The sequence below is a fragment of the Mastomys coucha genome, unplaced genomic scaffold, assembly GCF_008632895.1.
Source record: "Mastomys coucha isolate ucsf_1 unplaced genomic scaffold, UCSF_Mcou_1 pScaffold20, whole genome shotgun sequence".
Classification (NCBI taxonomy): domain Eukaryota; kingdom Metazoa; phylum Chordata; class Mammalia; order Rodentia; family Muridae; genus Mastomys; species Mastomys coucha.
This window is the reverse complement of record NW_022196903.1, coordinates 38165382-38181938: the sequence shown is the minus strand read 5'-3', so window position 1 is coordinate 38181938 and position 16557 is coordinate 38165382. Positions and strand designations below refer to the sequence as shown.

At 44.4% G+C, this 16557-nt stretch overlaps 1 protein-coding gene across 1 annotated transcript in view; it reads right to left on the bottom strand.

Moving 5' to 3' along the window:
* Positions 1 to 15149, bottom strand: part of Arhgef5 (Rho guanine nucleotide exchange factor 5) — a 26922-nt gene extending 11773 nt beyond the window's left edge. Inside the window, exons 1-5 of the mRNA XM_031381702.1 lie at positions 15021 to 15149; positions 5180 to 8261; positions 4616 to 4673; positions 4006 to 4070; positions 3546 to 3799 (exon numbers count right to left, since the gene is read on the bottom strand). Of these exons, the coding sequence (XP_031237562.1) occupies positions 3546 to 3799; positions 4006 to 4070; positions 4616 to 4673; positions 5180 to 8249 (3447 nt within the window). The 5' untranslated portion in view covers positions 8250 to 8261; positions 15021 to 15149. The remainder of the gene's footprint in view (positions 1 to 3545; positions 3800 to 4005; positions 4071 to 4615; positions 4674 to 5179; positions 8262 to 15020) is intronic.
* Positions 15150 to 16557: the final 1408 nt, after the last annotated feature.

Genomic DNA, 16557 nt, shown 5'->3' with positions numbered 1-16557 from the left:
ACAAAGGATAATAGATGGAAACCATCAACATAAGGAGCAAAACTACACCCTAGAAGAAGCAAGAAAGTTATCTTTCAACCAATCCACACAAATCTAATTCCACCTCTTAAAACAAAAACAACAGGAAGTGACAATTACTTTTTTTTAATATCTTAATATGAATATTAATATTACCAACATATCCTAATTGATTGAAATCCAAAAATATGAGGAATTAGAAATGTGTTGATTGTCATCCATGGTCTCTTCAATTTGGTAATTGGAGAAATAGGTCCAATATTGCACAATTTATATACACTTTTAGCTTGTTTGTGACAGTGTCTTGCTGTATACAACATAAGGGTCTTGAAATCTTGCTTCTCCTATCTCAGCCTCTCTATTAATAGTATTGTTTATTTCATGTTTTTAACTATACCATGGTTTTCAGAACAGCTTATATATTTCAAAAGTATTTATATACCCAAGGGAGACATAGACAATTAACTTGGGAGGTGACTTGTAGGAAAGAGAACAACAAAGAGTGAGATTGAATGCTTTGCTTGACATTTGTAGTTCTTGTGTCAAGTTTGAAGAAGAGGACTTTATAAGTTACTCTTTCTCTGAGATGCATGCTTTTCCAAATTATCACAGCTAATGAACCAGATTCTTACCCGCACCTAATGTCTGTGCCACCCTCCAAGCAGAACCATTGTTCATTGAAACAGTTGGTGAATGACTTTATGGATAGATCATCTTAATACACACACCATTTCTTAAATGAATGTAACCTGTTCTCTGTGGGCTGAGAATAAAGTCACTCACTCAAGTCAAATAGTTTTGACCACAGCAGAAAGTCTATCCAAAAATCGTGCCTACAATTCATTTCTTGGTACAGCAGAACTGTCAACTCTCAGCTTAGCTACCTTGGAGTTAAAATCCTTTGGTGATGTGAGGGTTATTGAAGTACAGCCTTATTACAATGAAATCCAATGTCTAAAACTTGTTCTTATTTTGGGCTTGTACCAAGATTTTAAACTCTACTAAATACAAAAGAAACAAACAAACAAACAAAAAGACTTTATATATTTATGTTCATTTAAGAAAATACTAGTAGTGACGTATTATTTTGAAATATACAGTTAATATGTTTGGAGTTATTTAAAATTTATATTGAGAAAAACGTATGTATTTTCAGTATTGCTGTAGACAAGCATCTACATAAAACTCTAATTGATTGTTGTTTTATATCAAACAACTTTTATAATACTCATTTTTATTGTTATAATTTTTATAAATTTTAAGGAATATGACAAAAAAAGGTATTGTAGGTATTGAAGGGGGGTAGAAAAAAAAAGAAAAGAAACAAATAAATTGAGCATTTGTAGAACTTTTATTTAAAATAAAAAACGAAAATGAAGCCGGAGAGACAAGTAGAAAGGAGGCAGGAGGCCTGGTGGGTCATGTGAACAATGCAGCACTATCTAAGCTTAAAGAGATGTGTAAAGGTAAAAAGGTCAGGAATTGCTGGGCAGTGGTGGCGCACACCTTTAATCCCAGAACTTGGGAGTCACAGGCAGGCGGATTTCTGAGTTTGAGGCCACCTGGTCTACAGAGTGAGTTCCAGGACAGCCAGGGCTATACAAAGAAACCCTGTCCCCCACCCTCCCCCCCAAAAAAACAACAAAATAAAAAAAATCAAGAACCAAAAACAAAAACAAAAACAACAACAACAAAAAACGGTCAGAAATTAGCTGAGTCGCTTTTTGGTTTTATTTTGTTTTTTGGGGGATGAGAACACCTTTTAGCAGTGTATGGGAAACGCCAGAAGAAGTAAGAACCATGCTGGGAAACTGGGTGGCATATCTAGATGGGCTGAAGGCTTAGCACTCACAGGCATGTGGAGAAGTGGGCCACTCTAGTCACCAAACAGCACTTGGAAGATGTTGCTTATCTGCTAGAAGTGGGGTGTAAAGAGGAGAAGCCAAAGCCAACACCCTGCTTTTGATTAGTCAGTGGGTTAGATGGTGGAATCATGGACTAAGCCAGAGAGCTCTGTGTCAGGGAGAGAGGAAGGTGACAAGCTCAATTTGATGTCTGAGGAGAGATGTGAATCAAAAGAAGTAGGATATGTGAGAGAAGATGCTACAGTTGTCCTTTAAAAGGGAAAGCCAGCACTTAAGAATGTGCATGAGGGCTCCAGCAGGGGGCGCAATAACTCATAGACATGACCAGTGGACTCCTTTTCCTTCTCAGCATGGTCACTCCGGCCACTTGGAAAACAGAATAAAATAGGCATCCCTTGCTGATTACTGAAATAGCCAACCATACAGCTGAACTTACTATGATACTGCAGGTTTATTCTCAACATAACCATCAAAGACCATATGGTTTAAAATGGCTCATTTACCCTTCTGAAACTCAGGATTTTTGTTGTTGTTTTGTCATGTTGTATAGAGTGATCACCACAAACACACTTCAGAAAACACAGTTTTCAATAGGAAAAGAGTCTATGAAGGAACTCTGCAGATTCCCAAGATGTTATTTTATGAAATGAATATGTATGTATGAGGTGGTAATACCAAGGTCTCTGTTATTGCAAAGTCAAGAGGGATCAGGGCTAGAATCAGACCCTTGTGACTTCAGAGAGTTCATTTCATCTTCCCATGATTTGATCAATAAACAGAGGACAGGTTAGTGATTTTCTAAACACCTGTATTTTAAAATTTCCAGTTAAATTAGATAGCTTTTTCAAGATCATCCCATTAGTTTAAGCCAGGTCTATATCATCTAAATTCAAATAGCCAATATTTTCTGACTGACTGTTCTCTATCTTTCTTATTCTTCCAGTAACTCTGTGTATCTGTTTTACAAATGCCTTAGAAACAGCAAATGATCTGGCCAAAGTCAAGAAACATATAGTAACAAAGGCATCCTGTCTCAATCATTGTTAGAGAACACAATTACTTAAATATTACTCTATTCTACTGTTCCCTATTTTCGCCCTGGGAAGAAAAGTACTACCTCCTCCTTCAGACAAATATAAAAGCAGAATCAGCCCAGGGATAACTTACTAATGGTCACTGCTTAGATAAGCAATGTCTCCTGAAGTCTTAACCCTGTGCACGATGACCAAGCAGAGATATATTAAAGCCTAAGTGAGATCAAAGAACTAAAGGACAACTTCCAGTTGCCCTTTTCAAAGGAGCCAGCAAAAGTGAGTATATGGCTCGTGTGAAACACTTGTAAATGTGGAGAGGAGATTATCATCGATGAAGTTACTCTCACACCCCTCTCAACAGATTCCAAGGCATGGTCACTCTGTGGCGTTCAAGCCAGTACAAGGAAGAGTAGACAACATATGCATGAGCGAGGGAAGAAGGGAATATGCTGAATTCTCAGAGCACTGCACATCCTTCATCGTGGCAGTGAGCGGTCACTATTTATATAGGTGAGTGTGGGGTGGGGACAGCCTGCTCTTGGTGGCAGAGGTGAGGAGATAAAACATTAGCGAATATGACTTTGTTTCCCCCTCACTCCCTCACTCCCTTGCCCTGCCCTGGCAGTACCTCTTGTAGTTTTTGATCTTCATGAGTCATGGAGAGCAGCACTGTGCTATTGCGCACCACAGGGATTTCCTGCCAGAGGGAGCCACTGGAGGCCATGGAGAGGCGCTGTAGGTAGGAGTCTGAAGAGACCAGCGCCTTTCGACGATACCTCGGGGAAGAGGGCCCAGGTGGCTCCGTCAGGCTTTCCAGCCGCTGCTGGCTCTGAATCTCCTTGTTCAGAACAACATCACTGTACTCCTGATAAAGTAGCTGGGCTGTGGGTGAAGATGCATAGGAAAAGGATAAAATCCTGAGAAAATGAAGTGAGTAGAAGCTCACTGCCAGAAACTGCCAGCTATGGCTGACCTCTGGCAATCCCTTTCTCTGGACACCACCACTCAATTGCTGGCAGTCATGAGTACCTGTCACATTTTAGGCAGAAAGCACACACAAGCCTATAGATCTACTTTAAAGTACTCACAGGAGTTGATGAGCTTGGAGCAACGTCTTGAAAAACCTCCCATCCCTTCCTTTGGTTTCTTCTCCCTGTGGGGTAGGCAGGCTTTATGATGCTTACTGACTGAGAGACAGCAGACCCCAAATGATTTAAAAATCTCTAACCTTCCATATACATGCTGGGATGTCAGGACTGAAGGAAAGCTGCTTCAGCTTGTCCCCATCACGGGTCCTTCCATCCAACCCTTCTCCCTTATCTCATAGTCCAGAGGAGATCTAAGGACTTACGGAGAACTTATAAATGCAGTGGGGCATCTCAAACAATAACCCTACTTTGTACTTGTACTTTGTAATTCAGGGGGCTTTTGGATAGTATGTGAAGGAGACTGGTATATGGCCATATGCCTTAGGAGGATGACAGGTGACTCAGACACAGCAGGCAGAACTGGGTAGGTACAAACACCTTCTTTCCTGCAGTCCTGAGGCCTCTTTCTTCCTTTCCTTACTTTCTGGACATAGAAGCACCAGCAATTCTGGGTCCCGGGCCCTTTATCCGCTGAATTCTTATTAAGGAAATCTTAGTGTCATAAATGAAGACAGTACAATTGAATTAGTGAGGAGACAGGGCAACTCACCGGAAAACAACAGAATCTGAAGAGCCAGGAAGTCTTCCCACAGCTGGATTTTGTAAATCTGAAAAGTGAAATGGATGGCACAACAGGGACATTTAGAGTAGATGAAAGGATGAGTGGGAGCCACAGCTAAACAAAGAGAAGACACTTCTACTGGAATTTAGAAGAGAAAACAACACCAAAGGTATTCTAAAGCCCAGTATCCACTGTGTCCCTGGCCCTCATGTCAGGATAGGAATTCCAGAAGACATATTAGCTATGCCCCCAGCCTTCATGAAAGATGGGAAATGCACAAAGAAAGAGTGCTTTAAGATTTTCAAAAGGTATAGCAATGGAGGGAGTCTGGCAACTTCAGGAAGAGATGGGCTTCAGGGGAAGCAGGAGATGGAAAGGTAAAAAGGGGGAACATTCTGACCAGATCATGGTGTATCATGAGTATCTGAGTTGGTGTAGGTGATGTAGTGAATGAAGCTGCAGAGAGAGCAGTAGAGACTTCACAGATGGAAGATAGAGAATTAAAAGCTTTGTCTAACATAAATGGTTCTATAGTCTCTGCTCCTTACTTACCTGAAGAGCTCTCAGGCAAAATTGAAGGTCTACGAAGGCCTTGCCGGTTCCAGCCCTTTTGCTTATTAGGTACCTGGCCCAGAACAACCTGTCCACTGCTACTCTCTGATGTCCTTGCTGGGTCCCGTCTATGAGGCCAGCTGGATGCCTTCTCCAGTTGGTAGTGGATGGGTTTTTCTGACTTCTTTCTTGATCCTAAATCTGACTTCTTTGTATTACTAAATTCCTCCTGAGGGGCTGATCTTCTAAATGATCCTCTCACTGGAGGCTCAGACTCTTCAGTGATCCCTGACTCATCCTTACTGGTGGGTCTCTGAAGCTCTGGGATCCAAGGAGTAGTAGGAGAAGAGGGACTAAGAAGGTTTATCATGTTGCTGAACGCCAAGCCAGGGGACACTTCAATATTACACCTACTGGTGGGAGGCAAAGATTCTGTTGATCTTCCTGTGGCTGGGGGCCAGGAGGTCCGTCCAACAGAAAGAGTAGACACTGTCCAATCTTGACTAGTAGGTCTTGGTTTGGCTTGACCTCCTGAATGTATAACTCCTCCCTGGACACTCCTGCTTCTTCCCCTGGACTTTGGGGGTAATGGAGGTGGTTCGGAGGAAGGATCTATGATAGGAACTGGGGGTAGAGGCCTGTACATCCTTGAGATATTAGAGGAAGAGATGGAGGAATGGCCGAGTTCAGGCATATCAGGAGTTGGGGGTAATGGTTTGTTGTATCTCAGCCTGGAGGGGATGGAGGTCTGTGTATGGTGGGGACTTTCTGGGGTAGATGGCAGAGGGCGGTGCTGCCTTGCCACAAAAGAATCAGGCACTAGGGAAAATGGGCCTTTAGAAGATCTGTGGAGCTCTGAACTTAGGGCCAATGGAGGAGGATGGCTATGCCGCTTCAGCGTAGGGGCTACTGCATGAAGAGGGTCATCTCTCTCCACCATGTGACTGTAGCTATGTCTCTTCTCTGGGGGAGGAGGGGGCAAAGCTTCATGTATCATCATATCCATGGAGACAGAAGGTGGAGAAGGAACATTTGCAGGAGAACCTATGGCAAAGGCTGAGTTCTGTGGGGAGCCCCATGACTGACTACCATGAGGATTGCTGGGCCTCTCTGGATTTGAAGTGAATTCCTCAGAGTCCTGTTTCAAAGGGAAAAAAGCAGTAGAGGATTCTGAAAAGACGATACCATCCCTACTTCTTCTGCTTCTTCTTGGGATCAGAGAGCCATAGATGGCCTGTTTGGGGGGCCTCTGAGGTAATTCCAAATGAGAGAAAGAGAGTGACATTCCCAGAGAGTCTGGAGTCTGCTCTGGCCTGTGAGAGCCTGGGAATGAGTTGCTTCTCAGATGTTGGGTGACTCCAGGGTAGCTGCTCAGAGGACTGTGAGGGTTGGCTGTGTCAGTGGTGGCACATGGGTCCCTGGATGATTTTGCAGGTAGTGGAGGAGTTTCACATGGCCCACCACAATGAGGTGGAGTGTCAGCTGAGACAGAGGCTGCCAGGGTCTCCTTCTCAGGAAGGATAACTGAGGAGTTAACAGGTGACAAGGTGGCAGTGCTGGGGAAAACAATGGGAGGAGTGAAAGGAGGTGAATCTGGTGTCCTTGAAGGAGCCACAGATATACTAGCAGAGACGTCAGTCCCCTTCCTTAGCCTGAATTCTCCTTGCTGGCTGTTGTGAGTCCTATTATCAAGAGATTCTTTAGGAGCAAAAGAGGCAGGTGGAGAAATGGGTTGGTGAGACCCTTCTGTTGGCTCCAGTGCAGGAGCCTGAGTGGTCAGTTCCTCATGCACAGACTCCCTCTGAATCTGTGGAACATCAGCCACAGAGGAAGAAATACCTGGGAACAATGCACCTCGGGACACAACCTCAGGAACTATGGAAGTCATCAGAAGACAAGGCTTGCTGTCCTCTCCTGGTCGGCTCCCTCCCGCTGCTGTCTGCCCACCGCTTTCCCTGTCCCCTGAATCTACAACATCCTTCTGATCCCCTATAGGCATCACTCTTCCTGTTTGATCATGATCTTCCTGCTTTCTCCTTACATTCTCTGATTTCTCTACTAACCTTTGATTCTCTGCATACTGAGTGGCTACTCTCCTCTCTTCCACCCCCCTTAATTCCTGGTCCTGCCTCTCCTCTTCTGAATCTCTCTGAACCCAAACCCTCCTTTCTCTGTTCTCTTGGCCCTTCTCACTATAATTCAGACCTTCTAACTCCCCACCGAGCCCCTCACTTTCCCACTGTCCTCCAAGTAGCATATAGTTTTGGATCTGTTCCTGCTTCTGTTCTTCCTCATTGCCATTAAACCCCTCTTCCTGCTCTCCCAGGAGCCCACCAAAACAAATGTCTTCATTCAGAGTTCCTTCCTCCTGAATTTCTACTTCCTGCCTTTCCTGCCCCTCCAGTCCCTGGGCTTCCTGAGACTGGAGGAAGCCTTCTTGCCCTGGATTTTGTGTGGCCTCCAACTGCAGCTGTTTCCCCTGCCTAAGCAGTTTACTTCCACTGCCCTCAGTCTGCACAGTCTCGTCAGGGTGATTCTTGTAGAGAGGCCAAAATCCTCTAGGCATTGAGGTGTCTGGGGAGGTTTCTTCCTCTTCTTTCTCTTTGCTAACTGCCAAAGTCAAAGATATGAGTTCTGGCTGCAGTTCTCCCTCCACTCTGTTGTCTAGTGTGCTGGGTATGTCTAGCCATTCTTCCTGCACAGCACAGGCCAAGAGCTCAGGGGCAGCAATTGTTCCTGACCGGCTGTCTTTAAGGCTCTGGGTTACAGCTTTCTGCTGGTCTGGAGTGTCACAGGCCTCAGCCAAAAGGATTTCCTGGCTTGTCTCCACATCCGAAGATTCTTTCTTGAAGAAAATTGCCATACTATTAGGTGTATGGTCACTCATGTCCCTTAACACTTTTGACTGGTCCATCAAGGGTCTGTGTCCATCTGTCCACTTGTAGGATGGGTCTTGGCCTTCTAAGGCAGGGATCTGACTGCTCCTCATGATACCTTCAGGGATAGCTCTAAATTCTTCTATGGCAGGGACAGGTGTGGATACTCCATGTTCAGGCTCCTCAGCCTCCATCAGGGCTGAATCCTAAAGAAAGATAGAAAATAAAAGTTTCTAATGCCTTTTCTGTATCTGTGTACATAGAGAAAGAGCAAAACTAAGATGAATGGGAAACTTCTTTGGTCCCATTAGGATCATTCTGGACAGGTATAAGTGATACAAGTGCTGGCCTTTGTATGTGACCTGTTTAACTTTACTTAAATTTTAAATTCAACTGAGCTATATAATTTTTTTAAATTTATTTATTTATATATATCTATATGTGCATGCTGTGCCCACAGAATTCAGAAGAGGGCAACAGATCCCCTGGAACTGGAGTTATATAATTGTGAGCCATTAATATGGGTGCTAGGAACTGAGTCCTGGTCCTCTGAAAGAGTAGCAAATGTTCTTAACTGCTAAGTCATCTCTGTAGTCATTAGGGACTTAGAAGGATTGAGGCGATGGTGCAATTGGTTAAGTACAATGAAGATTTACCAAGAGAGAATGGAGGATAGTTTGGTTGGCCTGATGTACAAGCATAAGAACCCTAGCATGGCCATAAAAATTCCAGTCATAATCATGTATGTCTATAACCCTAACATGTGCGGGTGTGGTTAAGGACAGGTAGATCTCCAGAGCTTCCTGGTCAGCCTGTCTAGTCAACCAATGAGTACAAGTTCAGTGAGAGCTTCTCTCAAAAGATAAGATAGAAAGCTTTCTAGAAAAATATCTGGCATCAATTCTGACCTCTATAATATACATATATATGTGTGTGCAATGCACACACTGAACACATTTACCTAGGGAGCCTTTAAAGTATCAGATAATCAACAGTGACCAAGACAAAGCTCCTGCTTGATCTTGCACCCCTGTGGGAAAAACTGATTATAAACAATTCAGTTAGCATTAAAGACCATTGTCAAGGAGTTCCAGGAACTCCCAGTGGTCATTGCCCTCTAACTTCTATTATGCCATTGTCTATGTCTCCCAGTCAACTCTCTGGACTCTCAGGGTGAGTCAGCCTTCAGTAACTACCAGACATGAGGACTGACACACCCTACATCTAACAACTCAGAAAAGCAGTGTCAGAAGCAGAACCGTCCTCCTGAGCTGTTGACATGGGATTAAAATAGGTCAAGCTATTACAACCAATGTGCAACAGATGGATCCTTTATACAGATTCTGGATTTTACTCATCTTCCTATTTCTACAGTGTCTGTAGTGATTTATAACTAATGAACAATTTTTGTTTTAAATTATACAGACGGCTGTTATAAAACAGCTAGCTAAGATAACCATACTTACTCTATTCTACATGGCTGGTAAAGCTGGGCCGCCTTCATTAAGATACTCTCCTCCTCACTAGGCTAACTCCTCTCACTACTTCCAACACTGTGACCTTTTACCGTTTCCCCACTCCCACTTCCAACAGAACACCTCGTATCCTACTATACAAAAAAACAAACAAACAAACAAAAAAATTAGCAAAGGAGAGATGCTGCTTCACTTTATACAATTCAAAAGAAGCTTGCCTGCCTATCCTCCCTCTCGTTACCTTGATCCACCTAGTTACTTTGTCTCCTCTAGGCCATGATTATCTCTCTAAACCAGTGGTTCTCAACCTTCCCAAGGCTGTGACCCTTTAAAACACTTCTTCACATTATGGTGACCCGCCCCCCAACCACAAAATTATTTTCATTGCTATTTCATAACTATAATTTTGCCACTGTTATGAGTTGTAATATAAATATCTGTTATTTTCCAATGGCCTTAGGTGACCCCTGAGATAGGGTCTTTCAACAACCCACAAAGAGGTGGAAACCAAGAGGCTGAGAACCAGTGCTCTAACACTTAATCAGTATCTAAGCATTCAGAGCAGCACACAGCTTCTGCATATATGACAGTTCTGCCTAGGAGCTGTCTTCAGAGTCTCCCACCCACATGCTCCACCAGCTCCAATAGGCGCCATTCTGCCCGATTCTCTAGATCACACTTGGGTGCTGCTTGTGACTAGCAGTACTCACATCAGAACTTTCCTTCATCATCATGCCATTATCCTGCTTTGATGGATTCTTTGGGTTTCTAATTCCTCAAATGGCTTAAACTACAATTCTATTTAAAGTAATTAAAAAATATACATAACTCACTTCACTTTTCTCTTGCATTTAAACCATTTCAACTATATGGGTTCTGATTTCAATTACGTGTTCTGATTTGACCTTAATCTTACCCAAAAATAGCAAGCAGTGTGAGACATGATTTGTTCAGTTGCCTACATCTAGCACAACATTAGTCCACAGTAAGTGCTCAATAAATATTTTAAACATAAAGAATAATAAACCTTTTGTTTCCTTCCTGGCCAAGATTTTCCATATTATATTCACATGTCTTTATACCTGGAGCACAGCCTAGCCCCAAACTCCACACGTACAGGGCATTCTCTACACAAAATACCACTTAGAGTTTAAATTCCTTGGTATCTTCTTACTAGACTTAAGACAAATCCCAAAAATTCAGCAAAGATCATACACACTGTACAATCTGGCCTTTGCCTTCCTTTTTCAGCACCTGCCTCTACCCTCAGCTCTCCGCCCCTTCTCTCTCAGCTACGGGCCTTCATATGTGGTATTCCACAGCTGAAATTTGGTCCCAGAGAATTCTCTGCTTCTCCTGAAAACCACAGAGAACTTGTCTAGCATTTCCCAGCTGTATCAGGATCTCCAAGAGGGCACACTCTCTACCATGTTAATTGTGCAATCTCTACTACCTAAGTTTTATGGTCATATTTCCCAGCTAGCTCGCATCTCTGTGAACACATATCCTCTACCATGTTCACTGGGCAGTCCTCTCTATCTTAAGTTTTATGGTTCTTGGGAAAGATAGGCAGTTACGAGAGTATTTTTCAATTCTGCCTTTTTGATTCTTTGCTACTATTTAAGTCAACTGTAGGAATCATTTATTCTATTTAAATATCCCTTCTTTGTCTCTAAGAGATGGATGGGGAAACTGTTTCCTTCACAGCTCTATTGAAGATTAACTAACATAATACAAAAAGTTCATTGTTACCTTTAAAAGTCATAGGAAGTACAGGTATTATTGATCTGAGAGACTTAATGTGTGTAGGAAAGAAATAGAAGACTGGAAGACTGCAGAGACATTCCTAGAAACACGAAACTGCTCAACTTGCAGTCAGCAAACTAAAGCCCACAGATTTCATTTCCTTTATACCTGCAAAGGATACACGTAAACCTGAAACAAAGACTCCTGATGTGAGCCTGGTGTGAGTACACAGTGATCCAGCCACAACACAGGAGAGGACACCAGGAGCCCGTGGGCTCCTCACTACACCCAACTGTGCAACTTTCTGGCCTGTTCCAGGTTTAAAGGTGGTTTAAAAGCCACCTGTAAGAATGCCTTTTGTTGTCATGCTGAGTTGCTAAGTGTGTGTGTGGTACACACACACACACACACACACCCCAACTTAATCAACCCTTATAGTCTCTGCAATAGAATCTGACATAACCAAACAAGCAGGTCCCTAGGCACCTTGCAGATGTGGTCTGTGACAAGTTCCTGGTCACCTCACAGATCCAGATATTATCTATATAGGGCAAGTATATGTGCCTAACATAAATGCATGTGGATCAAAGGACTTTTATGTCCTTTTCCAGTTAACTAGTAGTATGTGATTTACTCTATCTAGCCCTTAAATATTAAATGTATAAATGATACATAATGTGACCTTATTCTCTCAGCCACATGTTAAATAACATATTTGCTCACTGAAACTTGCTCCTACCTGCTTCAGAAAGCTATGTGAAAACCCTGTTATCTCTCCTCACCAAGATCTGTGCTGTCTGGATCCCTCCCTCCCAACATCATCATACCCTTAAAAGGATTCCTTGGATTTATAAATAACTTTCTGCCATGGCCAGATTTCATCTACATACATTATGTGCTATGTGAGGATTTTCAGTTCTGATCTAGTGACACACTGCATGTCTGTTTCTGCAATCCCACAACTACGCTCTTTATCTTTTTTAGAACTACAGTAGTCACTTCGAGGTAGTGGCATGCCCCTTTAATCCCAGCAATCAAGAGGCAGAGCCAGGAAGATCTTTTAAGTTTGAGGCCAGCCTGGTCTACTGAATGAGCTCTAGGACAGTCAGGACTACAAAGAGATACTCTGTCTCAAAAACCCAGAAAAAAAGAGAGAAAGAAAGAAAGAAAGAAAGAGAGGGAGAAAGAAAGAAAGGAAGAAAGGAAGGAAGGAAAAAAGAAAGAGGGAAACAGGGAGGGAGGGAAAAAGAAAGAAAGCCAGCCACTTACTTGTTTATAACCCAAAGTTAGCACATACCCTTAGTTCTTATACTTAATTTTATCTTAATAATCCTATGCAAACAGGCATGACCCAGCTAGAATATAGAGAAAGCCAAAGGAAATCTGTAAAACATTCATATAAATGCATTAGAATGGAATTTGTTTTTAACTACCTATTCCGTTAAGAGTTGAAACATCTTCATATCCCTCTCATCTGGGGTGACTAATCACTATTTATATGCACACAGGGAGAGACAGGGCAGAGCATCACAGGGAACTGGTTTCCCTCCAGACCAAAGACATTTCAAAACTTCAAGACCCCATAGACAAAGCTCCAAGCGATCCCATTAGCAGACCAGTGCAGAACACAGTAAGACCTCCACAGTCTGACAGAGACTCCACACCCAATACTTTAGCTCTTGTCCATTTCTAATCACCAGGTGTAAAAGGAGTTCAAAGATACCCTTCCTTACCTTTAGGGATTGCTTCTGCATTTAGAACTGCATCTATACTTTTACCTACAATAGGAAAACAAATCTCCCACTTTCCATCCAAAAGATACCCTCTTCATTTCAGTTAGCTCGTACAATCACCACACAGATATGTACCTTGTCAGTGTTTGACATGACTACCCTCAATATTCCAGACACCAAAATAAGTGTAGTACGACACCGCTGCTAGGACTTGTCCAACCAACCCAGTAAAGAATGGAAGAAGCATCTTTCACCTACTGTCTAATGTCTTAAATATTGCCTTAGAGACCAGATGGTCTTATACAAGAACATTCTTAAGTGAGGATGCTTATGCCCTCAGACCCACTGCTGGCTGTGGGGCCATCCAGTCAGCTAAGGTGTGACTTGTTTGTCATTGGCATACAAATGACATTGTTTCTGTGTACTTCACAGACACTCCAAGTGGCCAACTTACTCTACACACATCGCAGGTATGGGGTACTGTTTACAACAGAGCCTGTCTATCACCTGTTTGTGTCTATACCATTCTGTTCAACATCATCTCATGAGATCCCACTTCTGTCGGCACCAGAGTAAGTGACCATTCCAGACACCACAAATGACGTCTTCTCGTCTATCCCAAAGACAGACAAGTCCATAATGTGACCACACACAACTTCAGACAAACCACATTATGGGCAGCCATACCCTCTAGGGAACACAGATGTATGAAAACTTTGACTGCATCTTCAATTTCTGTATTCTTTTGAAAAGAGGTATCCCTTTACATTCCTTCCTGACTTCTTCTGCCAATCCTTACATCTCTCTTTTACCACAAACTCCGACTTTAGAAGCTGTCTCTACTCAGCTTCCCCCTTGCTCCCTCCATATCCTTTTAATTGTTCATGGTTTCAGTCTTAGACCTGAGGACTGGTTAACAAATGATGACTGTTTTGATAGAGCCAGAAGCTCGCATACCCCAGGTGTAGATAAAGCAGGAAGTCTGGGAAGAGGCCACACTGGGGGCTGTTTCTCTGGGACTTGGTGCTTTTGAAGTAAAGCTGGGAGCACAGTGGGAGAGCAAGGGAGGAAGGAAGCTGAAAGGAAAACCACCCTCTCAACCCTCCTGTTTGGTGTGCCCTTCCCCCTCAGTCTGACACAGTGCTGGCCAGAGTTCACTGCTAGGCCGACAGGAGGACAAGATTGTCCAGAGAACCCAAGATCCAGGAAAGGGGGAGGGGAGTGAGCGGAGGGGACGAAGACTTGAAAACGGTGGCTCCAGGATTAGCTCTCCCGGGCCAGTTCTGCTGAAAGGCATTCATAGAAGATGCCCAGGACTAGGGATCTGAAAATGGGCTCCTGCACCCGCGATCTAGCTGGCTCTTTTACTCGTTCCTAAGAACCTTGTGCTGAGGCCAACAAGAAACTCCCTGCAGACAGGTAAATGGGGGAGAGGGAACTCAGCGCAAGGATCCCTGATTCAGATTTCAGAGCCTTAGTAAACAGCGTATAGAGAGGTGTGTACACAGATTCACACATACGTAGGCATGTAAATGCCGCGAAGATAACGAAGCAAGGCCCAGGCCTAGCTACAAAAGAAAAAAAGAAAAAAAAAAAGACACTTCCAAGTAAGGAACCGTCTAGAAACAGAATCTCAAGAATTCTTTATCATAGGAGTTAGCTTTGCCCAGGGCCCCGGCTTACCGGGTGGAAAAAAAGTTCTGATTATTGGCCCGGGAACATCGCGGGGCAGGGTGCCCATTTCCAAGGCTCAGACCTGGCTGGAAAGCAAACTTTTCCAAGAGGCCATTCCTTCCGGCTCCCTTCCCTGTCCCGACCAGGTACTCAGCCCCTCACTCGGAGCCCGGCCCACTGGCCCAGCCCCCCATTTCCGGAGCCTGCGCCCCGGGACCTGCCCTGGACTGGTCCCCGGGGAGGCCTAGTTCTCTCTTCTTTCCCGCCCCTGCCTTACCTCCACCCGGCGCTACGACCACCCAGAGTCCCGGGGCTGAGAAGAGAGGAGGGCACCCACCTGGTCGGAGTCACATGCTGCCCCGGGCTGGCCCGAGAGTCCCCTCCAGGTTCGGGCGCCCGCCGCGGTCCCCAGCCAGGCCAGGCCGCCCTGGCGCCCCACCCGCGGCCCGCCCCTGCCGCCGGACGGGAGGGAGGGACCGGCTTCTCCTAAGGAAGTTTCAGGTGAGGAAACAGGGACACACCTTCCCGGGGGAGGGGCAGGCAGCTCGGGGCAGAGCAGGGAAGAGCGAGCTCCGAGGGATTGAGCTCTACCCACAGCACCCGCAGGCCGTGGCTGTCCAGGGGCAGAACCCCGGCAGGAGTCACCAGGGAGCCGCACGAGAGAACTGGGCACGGAACTCGCCGGTGTCCCGCGTGCCCCTAGACGCCCCTGCGTGTCTCTTCCTCCGAGGGTCCTCTTCAGGTCTCCAACTGAGAAAGAAAGTCATTCGGACCCGGCTGACTTTCTGCCCCTTGAGTTTTGTCTTTGGCTTGCTGATATTTCCGAACATCTGAGATTTGTGATTGCCAGCGTGTTTCTTTACCTTACTCTTCCTTGGTGTTTGCCATAAGATAAAGGGTACCTTTTGCTCAAGTTCTTCTGTCCCTGTGTCTATGCTTCTCCATCTCTGTCTCTCCCTTTCTATCCTCCTCTCTCCTTCCCATGTTCCTCCCTCCCTTCACTGGGTGCATGTGAAACATTCTTATGTCTTTTCTGTAGATAGTCTCAGTTTGCCTTCATGTTCCTGAGTTCATTTTAAGATCTTATATCTCAGTTTGTATGATCCTTCTCTATTCTCTGCAGTATTCTGAGAAAGAATACACACACACACACACACATACACACACACACACACACGCACACACACCCCTTTACCTAGTGACAGGAACTTTGGATGTTTCTGTCCACAGGCTCTCTCCCCAAACCCATTCCTGGCTCTGGGAGGTACCATAAGTGATGCTTGTCCAGGAGAATTAACAGGCTCTTTGGCTGTTTTTCTTTCAGGAATGCTGTGGCCCACAAAGTCCAAATCAGCTTTTGTGGGTAGACTGTCCCCTGATCCCTGTGTCCACCGCTGCTGCACTGACCCTGGCAGAAGAGGCTAAGCATTTGTTTGGAAGGCTCTGTAGAATAAAACATGACTGAGGGAGAATGGCCTCCTCTCTGATACTCCTGAAGCAATGCAGTGTTCAAAAAATGCCCTAGTTCCGTCATGCTCTTTTGAAGGATTAAACTTTAAAGAGTTTAGCTAGCTTAGACACACTCTCAATTGCAATGAAGTATACAGGAAATAATAAGAAATGCCAAGACTAGGACTCGGCCATATAAGGGCAGGCCAGCGTGCTTCATAAACCCAGGAAAGGCATAAGAACAAGGAGTGAAGCGAATCAGAAAATTAAAGCTGGTCAAAAAGTTCCTTCTAGACTGGGAGAGAAAACTTAAGGAATCAGAAAGTCCTGATCTCCAGTGGGTGAACACATTTTGTCAACTTCTGCTGCAGAAGTTGCTGGTCTCTGACAGCAATGCTGCTTGGGCACAGCCAGTGTGGACAGGG